General features: G+C 43.1%; 1 protein-coding gene across 1 annotated transcript; it reads right to left on the reverse strand.

Moving 5' to 3' along the window:
• Positions 1–499: 499 nt before the first annotated feature.
• FZD4 (frizzled class receptor 4) lies at positions 500–6,528 on the reverse strand. The gene is made up of 2 exons (XM_066544698.1): positions 6,265–6,528; positions 500–5,060 (listed from the first exon to the last, which is right to left on the reverse strand). The coding sequence occupies exons 1-2, from the start codon at positions 6,526–6,528 to the stop codon at positions 3,732–3,734; spliced, it is 1,593 nt and encodes a 530-aa protein (XP_066400795.1). The 3' UTR covers positions 500–3,731.
• Between the last annotated feature and the right edge of the window lie 13,451 nt (positions 6,529–19,979).

Consider the following 19,979-nt stretch of genomic DNA (forward strand, 5'->3'; position numbering starts at 1 on the left):
GACCAGTGGTGATGCTGCCCTCCTCCACCACACACTCTGGATCTGAGCTGTCCTGCTTTGGATGTATGTATTCCATAACATCTGGAAGATAAGGAGCCTTACAGAAGGTGCTGCTCTTCTCTGGAGCCACATCACAGCAGTGCTAGAGCAGCAGCAGGCCGTGTTTCTGCCTTGCCTTCCAGTTGGGCTTTGAGGACATGCTCCCACAACACCAAAGCTCCAGCTGCAGCCCCAGCCAGCACCCAGGACCTGCCTGCTGTCTTTGAAAGGGTTTCTGTCCACCCCATAAGCAGAAACATGAACATACTTTCACCATTGCCCAACCATGTCTTGTTCTCAGTTATTAGATCCAAACCATGCTGGATTAACCCATTCAAAGCGTCCTCTCACCACAGCATGAGCATTTCAGTCCTTCTTCCTTCAGGGCAAAAAAGCACTTCCAACAATGCTGAAGCCATTTAAGAAACAAACTCACCAAAAATGTGAAGGCTGCCAGGAATTCTTTCATTATCCACAGAGGTTAAAATTTTATTTTGATATAAAAATTAAATAGCAAAGTTGTTTTGGTTTTTTTACAGTGATAAATTAGAAATTTACAGTACATACATTGAAGTAGATATATTTTCTGTACACCCCAAAATAATCAGTGTCTATTTCCTTAAAATTCAGAGAAAGAAGCTAACTTGTCTGTTTAATGTAAGAGCTAAGCTTGTACCTCGCTGGCAGATGCTTGTGAACCCTGCAGTGCCAAGAGCACAGGCTGAGGGGGGAGATGGGAGCAGGGGCTGTGCAGTGGAAGGAAACGCCTGCAACGTCTGTGCTTGTATAACCACAGCAACTGCACTTCTGAGACAGGATTAGTCACACCCCTTATGGCTTTAAGCTCCTAACAATGCTGAAATGAGAGAACTTCAGAGCTGCTGATACCCGTTCTTCTTGGCAAGCGCCGGTTTTTAGGCTGTCTGCTGTGTCTTCCCACTTGCACAGCCCTGACATGGAGCCAGGTAAATGCATGGGGGTGAATACATCAATGGAATGGTTTGATTGATACAACCACTAATTTCACTTTGGGGCAGTACAGCATTCCCCCAACTGGTGGGGAAAGATTGTCCTCAGGAACAGCAGCTGGTGCCTCCCCCCCAGCCCACCTCTTTCCCACAGCATTTGAATCCCTCACATGCTTTAATGGAATATCCCTCCAGGTCCCTCCTAGGGCTACACAGTGCCATCCTCATCCAGCTCACTGTGTCTCACATCACCAGGGGCATCCCTCTGTCAATAGTTCACAGGGTTACAGGCGGAGATGCAAGGATTTCATAAAAAGGCACTATTTAACATTCACTTCTGTGTACATAGCAAGGTTAAAAATGCCATTTATTGAATCAGACTACTCAAACATGGGTCTTATTGTCCAGGAGAGCATCCAAAGCCTTTCAGACTGAAGCACACCTTGAGTGAACATGACACCTTGGCATGGCCAAATACTAGGTTACAAAAAAGTAACCTAGTATTGTCATGCTGCATCCTTGCTCCTTGGAAGCCAGCATCCAGCTGCTGACTTTACATTCCTCACTGTGCCAGCAGAAAGACTGCATGATGGAAAGGCTCCGCCATCTGAAGATCTCACACTAACAAAACTCCTCGTCCACAAAGGAATAACCAGATCCAAACACAACACTAACAGTGAGAGACTTTATGGAGAGGGTGAAAAGGCCCAGCTGGAATGTGGTGTTGGCCAAGACAGTACTTGTGTGTCTTGAACAGAATGTGTCAAGTTGTCACTTGTTCTGCTGGAGAGGGAGCCCAACCGCAAAGAGTGCCATTAGGGTTTGTTTGGGGTCTGGATTTTGTTTGTAAAAGAAAAAGTTCTCTAGCACATGTTTTGACACTGACATTGAAACAATACATGCTTCTGGGATGGATTAGCGCTCACTTCCAGAGCTGGAGTGAACTGTGGTTTGGGAAGCACATGGGCACCTGTGTGGAAAGCAAGTACTTTAATAAAGCAGCATCTGTTCTCAGCTGCCCTGGAAGATCATGGGAGCTGGGGCACCAGGGGGATGCTTTGCAGCTGATCAGGTTCCACACAAACAAAGGAAGCAAAAGCTTGGGGCACATAGATAAAATCAAGTGTGTTTCAAAGGGATAGAGCATCATAACAGTGTTCTCTGAAGTGCTTCTAGGATATTTGTATTTTCATCACCTTTCTCACAAGCCCCTGACACTACATTTAGCTCCCCACAGGCTGATGCCTCCTCATATAAAATAATAAGAAATGCAATGGTTTCTTTCAAACATTATTCATCAAGAAGTTGGATTTCTTGAGTCCCTTTACAAAAACTGGAAAGGTCTTTGCTGCTCCTGAGGACTGAATGCCTGCTCACATTCTGTGTGTAAATATACATTAAAAACTGTCTCCATAGCTGTCAGTAAGCAATTGAAGCATCGTTGTAAGGCAGTCAGCTGTACTGCAATGTCATGGGCTGAGAATGTTCTTTTAATTGCAACTGACACACATAATTATACAACTGATCTGTGTGAACACGAGGTTGCCAAGGAATTTAACATTTTGCTTCTCCCCAGACTGGCATCTACAGAGGAGATACCATCACACTGAATGAAATACATTAAGACTTAATTGCTTCATACAATGAGTCTCCAGAGTCAAGTAAGTTTGCTTGGAGAAACATAGCATTGTCTGAAGGTACCTTCAACTAATTTTTCTCTTTCCTGGAGGAAGGATCACTACAGAGTTAAGACTTTTTTTAAAGCTAATAAATGCAGCAGAATAAAGTGGTCTGCTAGAAATAGCAGGAGCACCTGAAAGGGCAGGAATGGAGGAGATGGATAATGACAATAGATGCAGAAGACCATACACAGTATCCCACTTTGAGCTGATTCCTCTACTTCTGAGGACAGCCTTAAATAAAGCTTTTAGATTTTATAAGTATTGATAGAACCACAGAATAACTGAGGTGGAAAAAAACACAGGGAGGTTCAAATTCCCACAAGGCAGAATCAATTCACCATTCAGACCAGGTTATAAATGGCAAAAAGAATGAGTCAAAAATATTATTAGGCCATTAGATGACTGAAAAGTCATCCTCATTAATACCTCACTAAATCCTACTCATCACGGGTAAGACCTGGAAAGTCCATTTACTTACTATTTGTTTCAGGACATGATTGCTGAATGAATTGTACAGTGTATTGGAACACCAGAATTCCCCAGGGCATAAAGACAGAATCCTCATCAAGCACTTCCTTCTCAATGCTGAACTCACAAAGAAGACATCTGACTGAGGTCCTGCTCCATCTTCTGGTAACTTGGTAACTGGAACCTAACTAAACCCAGAATTTGGCCCTGGACTGCCTGTCCTTCATCAGCTGTAAGATGATGAAAGGAAAACATCATCTCACAGCTATGGGCTACAGCACCTCCATTTCTAAAGAGTTCAAGACTTAAAAAGGAAGATAACAGGTTTGGCTATTTCACAGCTTTTAAAGCCTCCCTGGGCTCTCCTATTTTGGGCAGCATGGTTTATGGCTATTGTATCTGCAGCATAATCCTTTTGCTGTTTATTCTTTAAGGCTTTTTTTTTTCCTCCCATCCCCAGAGACAGGTTGTGCAACCATCCCCCTACTCTATTCCAAACATTTACACAGCAATGCTTGCACATGATCAGTCCTTCACAGGAAAGCAGCCAGAGCAGTGGGATGCTGTCCTTTTCTCATACCACAGTCTCGTTCCCTTTCCCGGGTTTCACCCAACCATCCGCTCTCTTCTCCCGTTTCACTTTCCCTGAGTTCACCAGTCTGTTGGAGCACTTCTGCCATGTGTGCAGAGTTTTGGCTGACCAGATCCACATACCTGATGTAATACCCACCAGAAGGGACATGAAAATTTTGAGCATCTCCACTGCCATATTGGAATCATCTGCTGAATAGCGGAAAATGGCCCAGTTGGAGATTTCATAGAAATAACAGGCGATGACACACGTTGCTGGGACGGTGTACAACACTGAAAAGACCCCAATTTTGACCATCAGTCTTTCCAGTTTGTCAGTTTTAGTTCCATCTTTCTGGAGATTAGACCTGATTTTAAATAAGGCCACGAGTCCTGCTGCAATGAATAAAGTCCCGATGACCAGGTAGGTAAAAAGCGGAGCCACAACAAAGCCTGTCAGCGCATCCAGGTTCTGGTTCCCAACATAGCAGAGGCCGGTGAGCTCGTCTGCATCTACAAGTCTCATAATCAAAATGACAATGGTCTTCACCGCCGGGATGGCCCAGGCTGCAATGTGGAAGTAGGAGCTGTGCATTTCGATTGCTTCGTGGCCCCACTTGAGTCCTGCAGCCAGAAACCACGTCAGTGTCAGAATAACCCACCAGATGGAGCTAGCCATCCCAAAAAAGTACATCAGCAAGAAAATTATCGCACATCCTGTGTTCTTAAGACCTTCTTGGATAAGAACAGGTTCTGCTGCCTCTTCAAAATCACAGGATATCCTTTCCCGGCCCACAGTTAGCCTCACAATATAAGCAATGCTATAAATATTGTAGCACATGCTCAAAAATATGATTGGCCGCTCCGGGTAGGAAAATCTGGATGAATCAATCAGGAAGGTTAGGACTGTGAAGGCAGTCGAGATGAAGCAAAGACTGGCCCATATGGCCATCCAGATATCTGTGAATTCCTTAGCTGACCTGCTGTACAGACCAGCATCGTAGCCGCACTTCAGGACACAGCTCAAGCTTCTCTTCACCCAAATGTACTGATCTGAGTTAGATCCCATGCCGTGGCACTCTTCTCCAGGCTGCAAGGAGGTCTTGCTGTGAAGGGGAACCTCTTCGTCTCCTGGGCCCTCCATGCACATGTGGTTGTGATCATTCTGGGGTGGGAATTTGCTGCAGTTTAGGGCGTCTGGCCAGAAAAACCCAAATTCTTTTAAAACAGGTTCACATCTTCTTTTGACAGAGAGGCACATGCCTCCACAGGGACCTATGGGGATGTTAATCTTCTCTGTGCACATTGGCACATAAACTGAGCACAGGAAGAACTGGAAGAGAGAAACAGAAATCACAAGTGTGTTGAGGGAAAATGAAACAGGTTGCAATATAAAAAGTTTTCTTTTTTTTCCTTTTTAGCAGCAATATTTGGTCCCTTGCCTTAAAAAAAGCCAGGAAGCAGTGTAAAACAAATAAACCAAGAACAATAAAAACAAAAGAGAGAAAAAACCCAACAATGTTGTCTTTTTTCAGTTCAAATGTGGTCCAAAGCCAAAGTCTGAAAATTTTACTCCCTAGATTAGCTCCATGTAAACCTAGCCCATCAGTTCCAATGAAGCGAGTGGGATTTAGCCAGATTTCAACCTCGAGGGTACAATTTAAGAAAGCAGAAAACCAAATTAAAGGGGTTTAAACAAATACATATATTTGTTCTGAGCATTGCCTGCATATTTCAGCTAAGAAACAAATAGGAGGAAAAAAGTATTTATTGAAATACTTCGGTTCACGAACCTCCCAGAAAAATGTTTTTTATTTTACAATAAGTTCACGTATGCATTTGCGACAGTAATAAAATATTGTAGTTTTCTCGTCTTATGAATAATAGTAATTCGGTGACGCGACACCGTGAGAGGAATTGCGTGCTGACACGGGAACTCTGCCGCAAGAAACAAGCTGGGTTTTGTTTGAGGAAATCCATGCCCGTGGGGAGGACAGGGATCCTGCCATTCGCCTGGGAAAGAAACTTTCGCGGTGGAGCTGCCGGCGGGGTCCCGAGCTGCCCCAGCTCCCCGCGGCCAGCTCCGCTCCTTCCGCACGGAATCGGGCGCGGCACCTGGGGCACGGCCGGGACGGAGGGCAGCGGCCGGGAAAGCTCCGGGAGTCGCCGCAGCCTCCGCCAGCGGCGGGGAGGGGGGCACCGCGCTGCGGCGGGCGCTCCTCGCCGCGGGCAGCCGGGACACCGCCGGGACACCGCCGGGACACCGCCGGGACACCGCCGGGACACCGCCGGGACACCGCCGGGACACCGCCGGGACACAGCACCTCCGCCCAACGTGAGCCACGCTCTCTTCCCAGCCAGCCAGGAGCGACACAGCGAGGCGGCGCGACTTTCGGGGTGGGTTAGTACTGAGCCGAGCGGATGGGGATGAGGATGGGGTGCTGCGGGACAGCAGCCGGCCCGGGGACTGCACAGCCCCGCCGTGTGTCGTCCCCACCTCGCCCACGCAGCCAGGTCCCCCCGGAGCCCCGACGCACCTGGAGCTGGCTGGAGCAGCCGTACTGGATGAGCGGGGTGAAGGTGGTGAGCTGCAGCTCCGCGTCCGCCTGCAGCTCGTGCCCCACCAGGTTGGGCATCTTGGTGACATTGTAGCCCAGGTTCTGGCACATGGCGATGCGGATGGCGTCGCAGCGCCGCTCCTCCTCGTCGCCGAAGCCCCGCGCCCCGCCGAGCAGCCCGGCCAGCAGCACGGCCAGCAGCCGGGCGCGGCCGGCCGCCCCCCCGCCATGGCCCCCCGCCATGGCCCGCAGCGGCCCCGGCCCCGGCCGCGCCGTGCCGCACGGGCCGGCTCCAACGGGGCGGGCCGGGGGCGGCTCCGCTATTAAACAGCCGCGCCGAGAAACGGCCCAGGGGAGGGACGCGCCTCACGGCCCGGCCCTCACGGCGCCGCCGCCCCCGCCACGGGAGCCCGCCCTGCGCGGCGCCCTCAGCGCCTCCGTGCCGAGCCGAGCCGAGCCGAGCCGAGCCGAGCAGAGCAGGGCTGGGCGCGCGTCCTACCTGCGCCTCAGCCTGGCACCCGGGGGTTCCCCTCCGCTCCCGGGGGAGCCCCGACCCTCACCCCCAAGCCCGAGGAGCGCACTTCCACCTCACCGCTCCTCGCGGGGTCCCTTGTCCTTGGTGACCCACTACCTGCATTCCCCTCAGAAACCCCCGGGGATACCCGTCCGTGTCTCGTCTCCCCACAGCAGGTCCCCCCTCCTGTCCCGTGTGGCCAGTGCCTCTGGGAGACATCGTCACTATCCCCCGAGTTCCCACCGTGAGTGTTGGTCCTAGGGGCTCCCCAAGTTTGGCTCCGCAGGGATAGGGGAGACTGAGCCCCGTGCAGATGTTTGGGCTCATCGTGCCGCAATCCTCCCCTCATTTCTGGCCTTTTTCCAGCCCCAAGTGCTCAGCCCTTCCACTGTGGGGTTAAGGATCTCCGGGGTGACTTTCTAAGCTGCTGTTTTGTCTTCTCAACGGGTTAAACTGCACCACTAGGTCACATCTGGGCTGTAGCATTGTTTGTTTTTTCATTGGGGCCATGAAACCTGTAGGGCACTGCTAGGTACCTCCTGGCATTTGTATAAATCCCTGTAAAATAAGTAAGTGTGGATGAAACATTTGTGAATTTGGGAGGAAAGGGCTGGATGATTAAGCAGACCTTTAATATGTCAGCAGGAGTAGGGATTAAGGGTAGAGAAACAAGACTCACACTTAAATTCCCTTGATATTATTTACACCTGTAATAAAATCTAGTTGAGCTGGTTGTGCCTTTAGCAAAAATATGTCATCTATTAATGAATTCTTTGTAAAGCACTTTGAAAATATTTGTAAAGCCCTGGTTAAGCAACCTCCTGTGCATGCAGCAGGTGGCATGTGCATGTGCTCCTGAGGGTGTCTGTCACAGGCAGCCAGGTCTCTGAGTGCACCTCGGGGCCTTTGCAGCTCCCCATCATTCCCCAGCTCCATTGGTCAACCAAGACTGCGACTAATGGCATAAGCCACCCCTCAGCTATTGCTCCTTACCAAGCACAGGACTGTAAATCACAGCAAAACCCATGCTATGAAGTGCTCTGTGCTCACTCACTGCAGGTTTCCCCTCTGACACTCCATCCCCTATGGGGTTTCTTTACCTCAGACAGGGGGGAAACTGTGTGTGAGCTGTCCTGGGACATTGCAGGGACTGATGGTCATTAATGTGCTTTCCTCTAGCAAGATGGTGCTTTAATTGAGGTTTTATGAGTGTAGGTATTTACAGAGCTCTCATTGCTGTAACACCTTACATCTAGCTTGAATAAACAGTGTCTCTAACCTCACAAAATCCTTGTGAGGCAGACAAGTAATATTATCTTAACTTTTCAAACACAGAGGCAGACAGTGCTCCAGTCCCAAGGTCAGTCAAGGAGCCTGCAATGGAGTCAGCAACTCAACCATATCATACAAAGCCCATATTTACCTGCAGGCATTGGTGTCTGCACCCAGCAGTGCTCAGCTGCTAATCTGGGTGGGTGATAATGCTGTGAATGCACACAGTGTGCTGCACATGTCCACCAAGCTGTTCCCAGCACTGCCAAGTTTACTTTCCGTAGCACACAAGTGCAGGGAATGGGTGATGGGTGCTCCCCATGCAGTCAGACACATCAAAGTAAGAGGCAGGCTTCCATGGGAGAAGGTTTTGGTTGGAGTTTTTTTTTTTTCAAATTATCTAGAAGGCTAGAGGGAGAATCATAGTGACCTTAAAAACTATGCATCTTTGTCTCAGTATATGAAACCCCTTTTCATCTGCCATCTCCTGCTGCAGTTAGGTGCTGAAGCAGAGTTTGCTGTTGCTAGAATAAGGCCTTTACCTAATTCCCATGAAATAAACCACCTACTGCATATTCAGAAATTACAAAGCCAAACCCTTGGCCCATGAACCTAGTCCTTGGACTAAGTAAAACTCCAGTGGACACAAGTACCTTTATAGAAGAAGAACTTCTCACCCCAAAAAAAGCTCCTACCACTATTGTCTCCTCTTTGAGAATACAAAATAAATATTAGAAAGTGCTACACTGCTGTGTTTGCTTTGGAAAGTCTTTTAGATAATGGGAATTAGTTTTGAAAACAAGAGTGCTGTGAGAAGTGGCAAATCATATGAGAGGCTGGAGTTGGAAAAAATGGTAATTAACCTGCTTTGAACCTTATGCATATAACAGTGATTCAATGTCACCATGATAAGCATGTAGATATCATTATTTTTAAACAGATCAGAATAGGAAAACTTCTGGATAGTGGATTTATAGATTCTTGGATTACTGGGCAGTGTGAGACACTGGCCTGAATCTGGCACAGAGAAAGCTGTATTCCTTCCTCACTTACTGATTGCCTGATTTGCAGTGTATTTTTTTTATAAATTTGATTTTGAGAGTTCTTTAGTTAAAGGATTAGCAGGCTCCATTACAATTATTATTTGTTGTCACTGCCAATAATTACATTTGGTTTCTAGTCTGAGTTATCTTCAGCTTCCAGCCACTGACTTTTGTTCTATCTTTGCTGGACAGGTTGAGAAGTCATTATTGAGACTAACTCTGTAGGTAATGTCAGGTTGTAGTTAAGTTACCTTTTGGCCTTTTTTAGTAACCAAAATAGATCAAATTTCCTGAGTTTCTTGTTGTAAAGTGTTTTTCCCAATTCTTTAATCATACTTTTGATTTTAAGGGAGCAAGATTTTACCCTGCTGTTTAAATACCACTTTCAGCCTAAACCATCCTTTACAGTATAAATAGATGTGTCTGAATTAGTAGTTGAAACACCCTTGGTCCCTTTAGAGTCATCTGAAGTCAGGATAGACAGACACTTGCAGAAACAGCTTACATAATGGGAATGACATTAATACAAAATCCTACTTAGTATGATCTGGGTTTTAGTACTTCCCCCCTACATTTGTATGTATTTTTTTCATATTTATTAAAGCCATGGGTGAATTTTTACACTGTGAAAATTAATAATGCTTACTATGATCACTGAGTCTTCCACTGATTTGTAGGGCATCAAGGAAGGTTCATAACTCTTCCCTGAACATTTTCAATGCATCAATACTTGCCTGAACTCTAGTGGTAGAACATTCAGTTCTCAGCTGAGCTTTCCCATTGGAGTGATACTCATGACAAAAGCTCAGTCCTACAAGATGACCTTGCTTAGACCTCCAAGGATATGATCTCTCCACTGCATTGTAAGGAGAGCCAGGACCAATGCCTTGCAGGCAGATTGGAGAAAGCTTGGGCATCTCTTTGGTTTTCTAAAAAAAAAAAATGTGGGTACCACATTAGGATGGGATTATTTTAACCAAACATAGATGTCAGCTTTTAGTCAGATGAATTTCATTCTAGAAATGCCTCTCTCTCTCAGTTGACTGTAAAAGGAATGTAGGATGACCAGCTCAGAGGGGAAAACTCTCAAAGAGGTGTCTAGTGCTGCCTGAGAACAGTCCCTGCCTCCCAGCCAGTCTCTTGGGAACTGCTGACAGAGAATACTGACATTACCTTCCAGAAAGTTCTTTTAAAGATCTTGTATACATGTCAAATAAACATATAAGAATTTTAAAATGTGTAGCTTCTAGAGCAGTTTTGGGATACTGAAATTTTAAGAATGACTTAATTACAATTAGTTATCTCTGTGATACAACTCATCTCATATGTATTTTTTCAATATACAACAAAAATACTGTTGGACCTACTGTTACCCGTTTTGTTTACTGACAATTCCAAAACTTCTATCAAGTAACAGAATTCTACCATTAATGATCTTTTAGTTTTAATTTACAATAAATTAAAACATATAAAATAATATTGTCTTTGGACATCTGTCCATTAATTTTTTTGTTTTGTATATTTTATCACATGCTTGTCATTCCTTTTGGATTTATATTCATTCAAATCAATGTTTCCTTCATACTCTTTGACATTTATGCTTTTATTAAACTTAATTAACTTTATAATTTTAAAATTTTATTAAAGAATTAAAGGAAAAATTTCCATCTGAATTCCAGTTGCATTTTTTTAGTCAGAACCTTCTTTCTCAAAATCAGTCTAACTCAATCACCTACTTTATTCAGTGATGTCTTTGCAAGCATCTAGCAATAATTTTTAAATAGTTTCCTAACTGTCATTCACAAGCTCAAAATAAGTTTTCTCCCTTACTTCTGTACTTCATGAGGCTGACTCTTCTAAAGCAGGAAATACATATATTCCCCTCTTTGCACTTATCCATTATCATCATCATTTCAATTGTCCAGTAACAATCAGAAAGAAGTGGTATTATCATGATACTTCCAGTGAACATGGCTATCTCAGAAGAAACCCCAGTGCAGTCAGTTGAATATGTATTTATGCATATGTGTGTATATATATAGATATGCAAATACATTTACACATACAAGTATCTGGGGGTTTATATATAAAGTATTCATAGAAACATTACAGAAACATTAAAGTTGGAGAAGATCATTAAGTGCAAGCATTAACCCAGCACTGCCAAGCTAAAACCACCACTAAACCACATCCTTAAGTGCCACATTTACATGTTTTTTCAACACTTCCAGGAATGGTGATTCCACCACTTCCTTGAGCAGCCTGTTCCAGTGCTTGATCGCCTCTTCAGTAAAGCAATTTTTCCTGATATCTAATCTAAACCTCCCCTGGTGCAACTTGAGGCCATTTCCTCTTGTTCTGTTGTTCACTGGGAGAAGAGACTGCCCCCCACGTGGTTTCAGGTAATTGTGGAGAGCAGATATAGTACAGGTCACACCGGTGCACAAGGTGGTGCACATTGTGGCGCTTGTATTCAACGGTGTTGAATCAATCAACACTGATCTCAGTGGGGCAGGACTTGTCTCAGACTTTAAAATAAAATATGTATTGTGTGCATATTTACCTGCCACAGTGCACTGCAGAATCCTTCTGGGCCTGACCCAATCGTATTTGGCTCCTGATAGTCTCAGGATACTCTATTTAAATTTCTACCCTTGGTATCTCTATGTGAGCCAGCTCTCTGTGCAAAAGGAGACCCAGGCAATATCAGCAGTGTGTCTACAGTACAAATCTCCTGACAGGCTGGGAATCTCTGCTTTCATGCAGTTATGACTGTAAGTTCTTTAAAGCACTTTGGTGCAGCTAAGCTGTTACATAGATCCCATATCTAGATTCAGATGTGTAATTCCTTGCATGCCAATTTGGGTCAATAGCTGCTCCATGACCCTTAAAAGTCAATATTTGTTTGCACAGAGACCTCAGAATTTGGTTTTATAGCACTGTAAACAGGAAATTTCAGTGCTACTTAATATGCATAATTTTGCGAAATCCTTTGCATTTAGATAGCATCAAAACATTCAACAATACAAGAGGATTTCTCAGATGATGGGTGGGGTTAGAAATCCAGGTGGAACAGAGGTATCACACACAATGTTCCATGAGAACAGGAAAAAAAAGCTGTCCATAAATCTCATAGGATGAAAGGTGCTTATATAAAGGCCACTTAAGTCACTTCATCTATGTGTTAGTATTCTTTTTTTTTTCACACACGTATTTCTCTTTTTAACTTTAAGAATAGCTTCAATTAAAAAAATTAAACAGTTTTCCAAAAGCCTATTTCCTCATATAATTCAGACTGATATACTTCTCTAACCAGATTAGCAGAACAGGCAAGGAGCTGTGAGGCAAAGTCACTCTCAGGATCTAGTGAGGCAGAAACATTTTTACAATGAGTTTTTCATAGTTTATCCACATTTATAAAATTTTGTGCTAAAATACAAATCCCACCCAAAAAACCCTGCCCTCTTCCCTTGCCTGATTTTCACAAACTTCTCAGGAAAGCTCTGCTGCAGCGATATAGCATGACCAGTTTCAAGGACATCTCTTCCCTTTAGGAAAATCAGTAGACTTTTTGCCGTGGTGAAGGCAAAAATCAGCGTGAACTTTGGAATTAGTGTTTTTGTCTCAGAATGACTTTCAGTTTAAACTACTGCTGACCATTACTTCTATAATGGTCAGAAACTCGCATTTTGGCTTGAAAATGTTGACCTTATCCACATTGACCTCAGCTCAAATGATTATTTTTTTCTGGAAATTGATGAACAGTTTTCTTAGAAAATTGATCAGAGATCCCTTTTTTTAAAATGCTTAGATAAGTCCAAAACATCTTGGGTTTGTAGCTTCAGATTTGGCATGTGCAGGGTACAATCCTGAAGGAGGAATGCACTTTGTGTAGTGTTTGAAGAAATTTCATTTCACAGTAGCAAACTAGCCTGAAAACTTTGGAAATAATAGACTGATTGCTCATGTAGTGTGGTAGATTTAGCCGTGGTAGAAAATGACAGGCTGAGTTCTCCCTCCCTGAGAGGTCATGAGTCTTGCTTTATAAATAAGGCTTAGTTTCCTTTTTGCAGAGTCATCTTTCCCAGTAAACCTTTCTGCATCCTGTTTTGCTTTAATTCTATGGCAGCATCAGAGGTTATTTCCTGTGTGTTTTGCTGTCCATAAGCAACAATGTACTTGGCTTTTGGTGTCATTTTGCACATTCTGTGAAGCAAATTTCAGTGGACCTGACTTAAGAAGGACTCTTTCTGCTTTATATGAGACTTTGAGATAACTTACTTCTCTTAACTCACCCAGGTTGCACTCAGCCCTGGTCTTCACATCCAGCTGTGACCAGCATCACAAAAACATGCTTATGAGCACAGGGGGACAGATTTTTTTTAAATCATCCTATAGTGCTTTCTCCTCAAATGTATTAACCAAAAAGTAAACAAAAAGAGTTCAAATATTTAAATTAGTTTACTTATTACCAAATAAGTAAATATCAAGCTTTTGAGCATGGATGAATTAATGAATTAATGCATTATATTTTTTTGGCTTTGGAAATTATATCAGGCTGAGATATAAATCCCTCAAAATCAAAGCTGAGATGGTAGGTTTACTGTTATGCTTCAGCTGGTTTGCACTGCTCCAGTGACACCATGACAAGCTGGTTTAATCAATCTGTTATTGCAGGCTGAAAGCTGTTCTGTGTCATTGGAGCAGCACAGAGCTGTCAGGCGTGTGATGAATCTGGCCACAAGTCTTAAAAGGTACTATTTTTCCCCATTAAAAAGGGTATGTGAGCTGATATGCTGTGTTTAGTTACATAACAGCGAGTATTGACTTGCAGGGCATGGCTGGGGAAAAAAACCCTTCTTTGTATTGTGTTAGGCAGGCAGTGGGGTCATTCTCCTGGGAAAGAAACTCGACATCTGCCAAGAGGTGAAGTTTGCTGCATGCACGTTGCTTTCGTGGTGCCTGTGAATACACAAAGGGAGAACTGGACACAGGAGGGAAACCTGTCCCGGTGAGGATATGGGCTCCTGGCAGCGCTCTGCGGAGCCGCGTCACGCACCGGTAATGTGGCTTCAAGTTATACACACCACTGCCTCCGGGTCCTTATGGAATCATAGAGAACTTTAAAATAAGCAAAGATACTTGAGTCTTCCAGTTCTAGCTGGACTGCCCAGTTTACAGTGGCACTGTTCTTCACTTTGTGGGCCATTTAAAACACAGTTACTGAGTGCTAATTATTTCCACATTCCTGTCTCCACTGCAATTCTTTTATTTTTTTCTAACTTTCAAAAAACTTTAATTTATTTGTGCTTTTTTTCTCTTTAAATGATTACAGAATGCATTCTTCTTGAGAGCTGTGTAATTATTTAATTTAAGGAGATGAGTTTTTGTTAATATATTTATACTCCCAGATGCACATCATTGCAAAAGATATCCACTTTATTCTACTTTCTCTTCCAGGATAGATTATTCCCCTTTCTCACAGAGACAGACCTGCTTTTCCATTAACCATTTGTATATGACATTCAAAGGTTTTCTTTTTCTTTACCCATTCCTATACACCTAAAGCAGTGCTGCATTCACAGGAAGACAAACATATAAATGTCTTTCATATAAATGTCCTTCACCAGACAGTGAGAAGGACTGGTTTGTCAAGTCTTTGGCAAACAGGTTTCCTAATTTCTATCCAAGCTGGCAAATTAGTCATATGGATTACTGTTACACAAACCAATGGACTTTCAAATTAGTCTGAGCATAAATAATGCCATTCTGTCTTGTGCAGAAGGCTTTGCTGCCATTCCACATTTGCCTTGTGTTCCTTGCATGCATACAGGTGCTTACGTGGAGTGCAACCCACCTTACACTTTGTACATATGTTCTCTTCTTCTGACTCCCTGGCAGGGCAGGGTAGGTCCAGATACTAATTGTTAGAAAACTAACAAAATAAAACAAATAGTGCTGTGATGACAAGGAGGGGTGGTGTGACCAGGAGAGGAAACAGATCAGCTTAGTTTGGCTTCAACCGTGAGGGAACTGCACCCTTATTCTTTTATGCTGTGCTGATCGCGGTGGTATTTTTGCACTGTCCTGAGGTTTTGTTATCGATGGAACTAGTGCTGAATTTTATTTTTATTATTACTGGATCTGGAATTTGAGTATGTACTGATCTTTCATTCTTGGCCAGTGTAATTTCTATTTGGAGGCTGACAATTCATCTATTTCCCCACAGACTCATATATTAACTTAGAAAATAATGAGAGTTTATGTGAATTCCATTTTTCTCAGGCATTTTTATTCCTGGGAGAGACTTCCATGGGCCAAATTACCATGAAAACTATATTACCATGATATTTCAGTTCCTTACTGTAAAAGTTCATATCTTTTAGTACTGTTGACACTGTACACACATCCTTGGGGAATTATGACAAATATAAAAGAAGACTCCTAAAAATGTGCATAAAAAACATATGAAAGCTGCCATCTAACCTAAATATTCCCCAAGTAAAACTAGAGCAAATTATTTCCCAAATATGAAAATTTTAGGCCGAAATGGGCATGATGCTATATTGAGAGGGAAATATTGAGCTGGGAAAAGGGAAGAGGAACTAACATAGGCTCAAATTAAATAGGGGAATGAGGATTAAGGAAGAATTTACACAAGAACTCTTGGGGAACAGTGCATGACTGTAGGATAAATATTCTTCAGCCTGACTAGAGAATCATTTTAACATCTTTATTGTAAGACTCACACATAAAATGTAAAAACGTGCCCCTCCAGACTTTGAATGGTTAAAAGGATGAACTGGGTCCTAAGAACATGATTTCCGTAAGTAAATAGCCAGCATTTCCAGAGATCATTTGTTAAGTAGACACAAGGGAATAGAAGGTTTCAAAAATCCCTTTTTCAACTTTTTCCTTCTGGAAAGTTGTATTGGTAAGAGATGGATTTACTTTCTTCAGCTAAACCAAATTTGATGCAGAATGTTAAATGATATTTGTTTTGTGACAATGAGCTTCTGGTGAGCCTGTAAACTCATAGATCTCTTTTTTTGGATCAGTAATTGTAACTCCTTCATACATTGGTAAAAGCTGCATACTCTTTTAAACTGAGATATTTAGCTAACTTAAAATTTCACTTCATCATCTGAAAATATGCTTTTCTGTTCTATTTTTACATTTTTCTCTCTAAGCAGAAATGGATGCAGTTCAGTGGGTGTGGGAGTGCCAGGAGGAGGTACAATCTCTTGCATACATTATGATTTCCCATGTGAAGTTTGCTTAAGTTCTTCTATGAGGGAAATTACTTGAACTATATCATTTGGGTTAATCTTTTTTTTGGCATTGTGACAGAATTTGGACATTTGTGGACATCAGGTCATTAACCACCCTTACTACCTTCCTTTTAGGGGAAGCATGCTCTCCCAGCCAAGGTTGTATTGATTCCCTCCTGGGCTTTTGACCGAAGAGATCTCTATAAAACATTCACATTACATTTCTTGTCCAAAAAAAGAGCCAAGTAAATTCTTCTATTTTCTATAAATAGGATAAAGAAGGAAGGTGCTTTTCTGGTGTGGGAGGGGAATGTAAAATGATACCATGTCTGACCAGTTACCTCATCTCCATGCACAGGCACATGCACATGCATACTGAGCTCTAGCCAATGCCGTGAGCTTTCTGCTCTCTATCTTCAGAGTGCTAAAAACCACTATAAAAATATCAAGAGAAGCCTTCCAACAGTGACATATATCAGGCTGCAATCACTTCTCCCAGGGAGTGATGAAAGCCCTATCACTGATGTAATGAACAATAGTAATTATTAACACATGATGTGCACAGATCTGGACATTAAAGGTTCTGCAAGACATGCCTTCAAGATGTCACTGCCATGCAGAAGCATGGATGGAGTTTTGGGCCTAGGGCCCAGAGAGCAAACCTCTTCTTAATAAAGAATTTACAGTCAAGTTCATCTCTTCTAGCTGTGTCACAGATACTATATAGCCCCCACAGCATTTGCTTAAATGCGAAAAAACACTGGAAAATACTGTCTGGAAGACAATATAGGTAGGGCCAAAGAAATTACCTATTACTTTTACTTTACAAGTGGATTTTTTTTCAGAGACACAAAGTTAGGTGTTCAACCTGCACTGAAATCCAATGAAACCTGAACATCTAACTCCACAGGGTTTTTGAAATACTGACCCCAAGATGTTAGGTCTTTCTCCTGGCCATGCCAGGGTTAGCATGCACGAAGTCTCTGCAGGAGATGTCTGTGAATGAGATCAGAGCTCAACAATAAAACAGTGACAAAATCATCTGGTGCACACAGAGCTGTTCTCAGTGATGAGTATTTAACTTCATTATTTCTGTGTTTATTACATTTTTCCCCCTTGTGTTGTTTCTGCTTTATCTGCAGTTTTTATTTTGATTTGTATTTTATTATAATTTACTTCATTAGTTCTCAGTCTATTTACAGAGAACAAAAGAATGTAAAACAGTAGAATAATAGTGTTTATTTTCACAAATTTGGACTGATCAAACAACTCATAAGTCCCAAAGTGGAGCCATGCTTGAGGTAGGTTAGGTCATCTCAAGTGTGGGGAAACAAACAGAAATATCCTATTCTTTGCTATTGTTTGTTGTATTTATGCCACTTGAGAATTTTAACAATACCACATATATAAAACATTTGTTCTTGCTTTCTGCATTATTCAGAGTTTTCTCAAGGCTCTTTGGTGCTTTTTTTCCTGTGATGTTGCTATGCTTTAGTGACTTTCTCAACTAATTGAGCAGAAAAGTTATGGCTTTTCTGGGTTGGCTTCTAGGAATGAGCCAGAGGTGCTGAAAAGAAGGTTTTGTCCTTTGAATTCTTCTATGTTTAAAAAATGTTCAGAGTTTTAACTAGTTTGCTTCAACTTATTCCCTTGATTCTTGTTCATATGCACTGATAAACCTTGGTCTAGCAGAGAGGAACCAACTAACCAAGAGTCTGATGTTGCAGTCCCATCAAATCCACAATTCTTTTTTACACTGCTTTGATTTTTGACAGGAGGTCCAAATGTGGATGTCTAAAGCTACATCTGCCCACCTAAACACAATACTTCAAAATCTCATAGTAATCATGGGTGTGCTGTTTCTTTGATTTGCAATTTAAAGCACTTTCAAGACAACTGGCAGCAAAGTTGGAAAATAAAGGCAAAGGGAGAGACTTGCCTCAAAGACCCTCCTCTGAGCCACTCACTCTGCTCACAGCTTTGGATATCCACAGTCCTGCTGAAGGACAATGTAGCTCATTAAGCCAGGATAACATAAAATCACTGCCTATTTAAAAATATAAACCTGAAAAATGAAGTAGTTCAGCAGCTGCTGCTTAGGCTGTTGAATTCTACTGCTGTGACATCCAAGTGCTGGCAGCACGAGTGATCAGAGTCCTGAGGCTATTTCAGCATGAGCATTTGACAACTACATAGCTGAAATTTACTGCTCATTATTCTTCTGGAAAAAAAGAAAATCAGGCTTAAATTGAAAGTCTTTTCAAAAGTGCTGAGTTCTTAGAAGCTATCATTAAATTTTGAAGGAGCTGTTGGGTGCCCAATTGCTTTAGAATAATTACATTTCTGTCTGCGGCCTCAGCAGCCCAACTTGATGGACAGAGGGTTTTATTACAGAAGCTTTAACCACACTAGAAACTCCAAAAGAAAAAAAAGACACCTCTGAGTATTTTCTTAAGGTCATGACTGAAAAATTCTTGTGTTGGAAGAATAAATAAAATCTTAATAATGACCTCAAAAAAGTTGGGAATGGCAAACAAAAGGTTTTGTTTGGGGATGTCATCATTCACTCCGGTCTCCTTTTTCTCTGCTATTTTCTGAAAGATCCTTGGCATTGACGCTGCTGAAGAACAGCCCACCACTCACTGCTGCTCCTGCAGGCAAATGACAATGACTGGCTGGTATCTGTCCTACTTAGGGCCAGACCTCTCTATAACATATTGATCTCAGATATCATTCAAAAGGCCCAAAGAAAGTGCCAGAGAGTGGAATCAGCTATCAGGTGTCACAGACAATAGAGGTGCAGAGCTCTACTTCAGTTCTAAGAGCTCTTTAGGAGTGGAGCCCCATCTGATGCTGCCCCTGAGCTCCCTGTGTGCAGCAGCCTGGAATCCCAGCTCCTCCCACCCTTCCCACTCATGGTCTTGGAAAGGTGATTATCACCTGCATGTTTGAAGGCTGCTGCCCCCACCTGGCAGGCAGAAATGAAGGATGTCGAAGCTACATGGGACAGGTCTTTCCTGACTGCTCAATTTGGTGAAGAACAAGGTAAGAGGATGGGAGAGGAAGGACATGAACTCCAGACACAGCACTGTGATTGCAGAGCACAGGCAGCCATACCTTTTGATAGCACCAGAAAAGATTTAGGTCTGCTTGGGTGGCGTGAAGCTGGGTTGTAGTGGTTCCAGTCAAACAAAGTAGGGGACTAGACAAGGGAGTTTCAAGCACAGGAACATGCTGAGGTACCCGGATGATGCAGGACTGATTTTTGCATTTTTTCCTGAGCTATAGAAAGCACTCTCCTGGAGAGCAGGAGAGCAGAGAAGAAGCAGCAGGGTCACAGTTGCTGTTTTGGGCTGCTCTTGGGATGGTGTGTCCACATGCACTGCCTCTCATTCCTTCTGTAGTGAAAGCAGTGGCTTAATTTAGCCTTTAATGACCAATTCTGTCACCTGATTTAGAAAGGAGAAATCACTGTCTCCAGGAACAGCAACACCATAGGCTAAATACAGTTGAAGTACAATTCAACTGATGCCAGTAGCATGAATATGGCTCAGTGTGTCATCTCTTGGTTTGGCCCACAGAGTCAGTGTGGTG

Source organism: Molothrus aeneus, chromosome 2 (assembly GCF_037042795.1).
Source record: "Molothrus aeneus isolate 106 chromosome 2, BPBGC_Maene_1.0, whole genome shotgun sequence".
NCBI lineage: Eukaryota > Metazoa > Chordata > Aves > Passeriformes > Icteridae > Molothrus > Molothrus aeneus.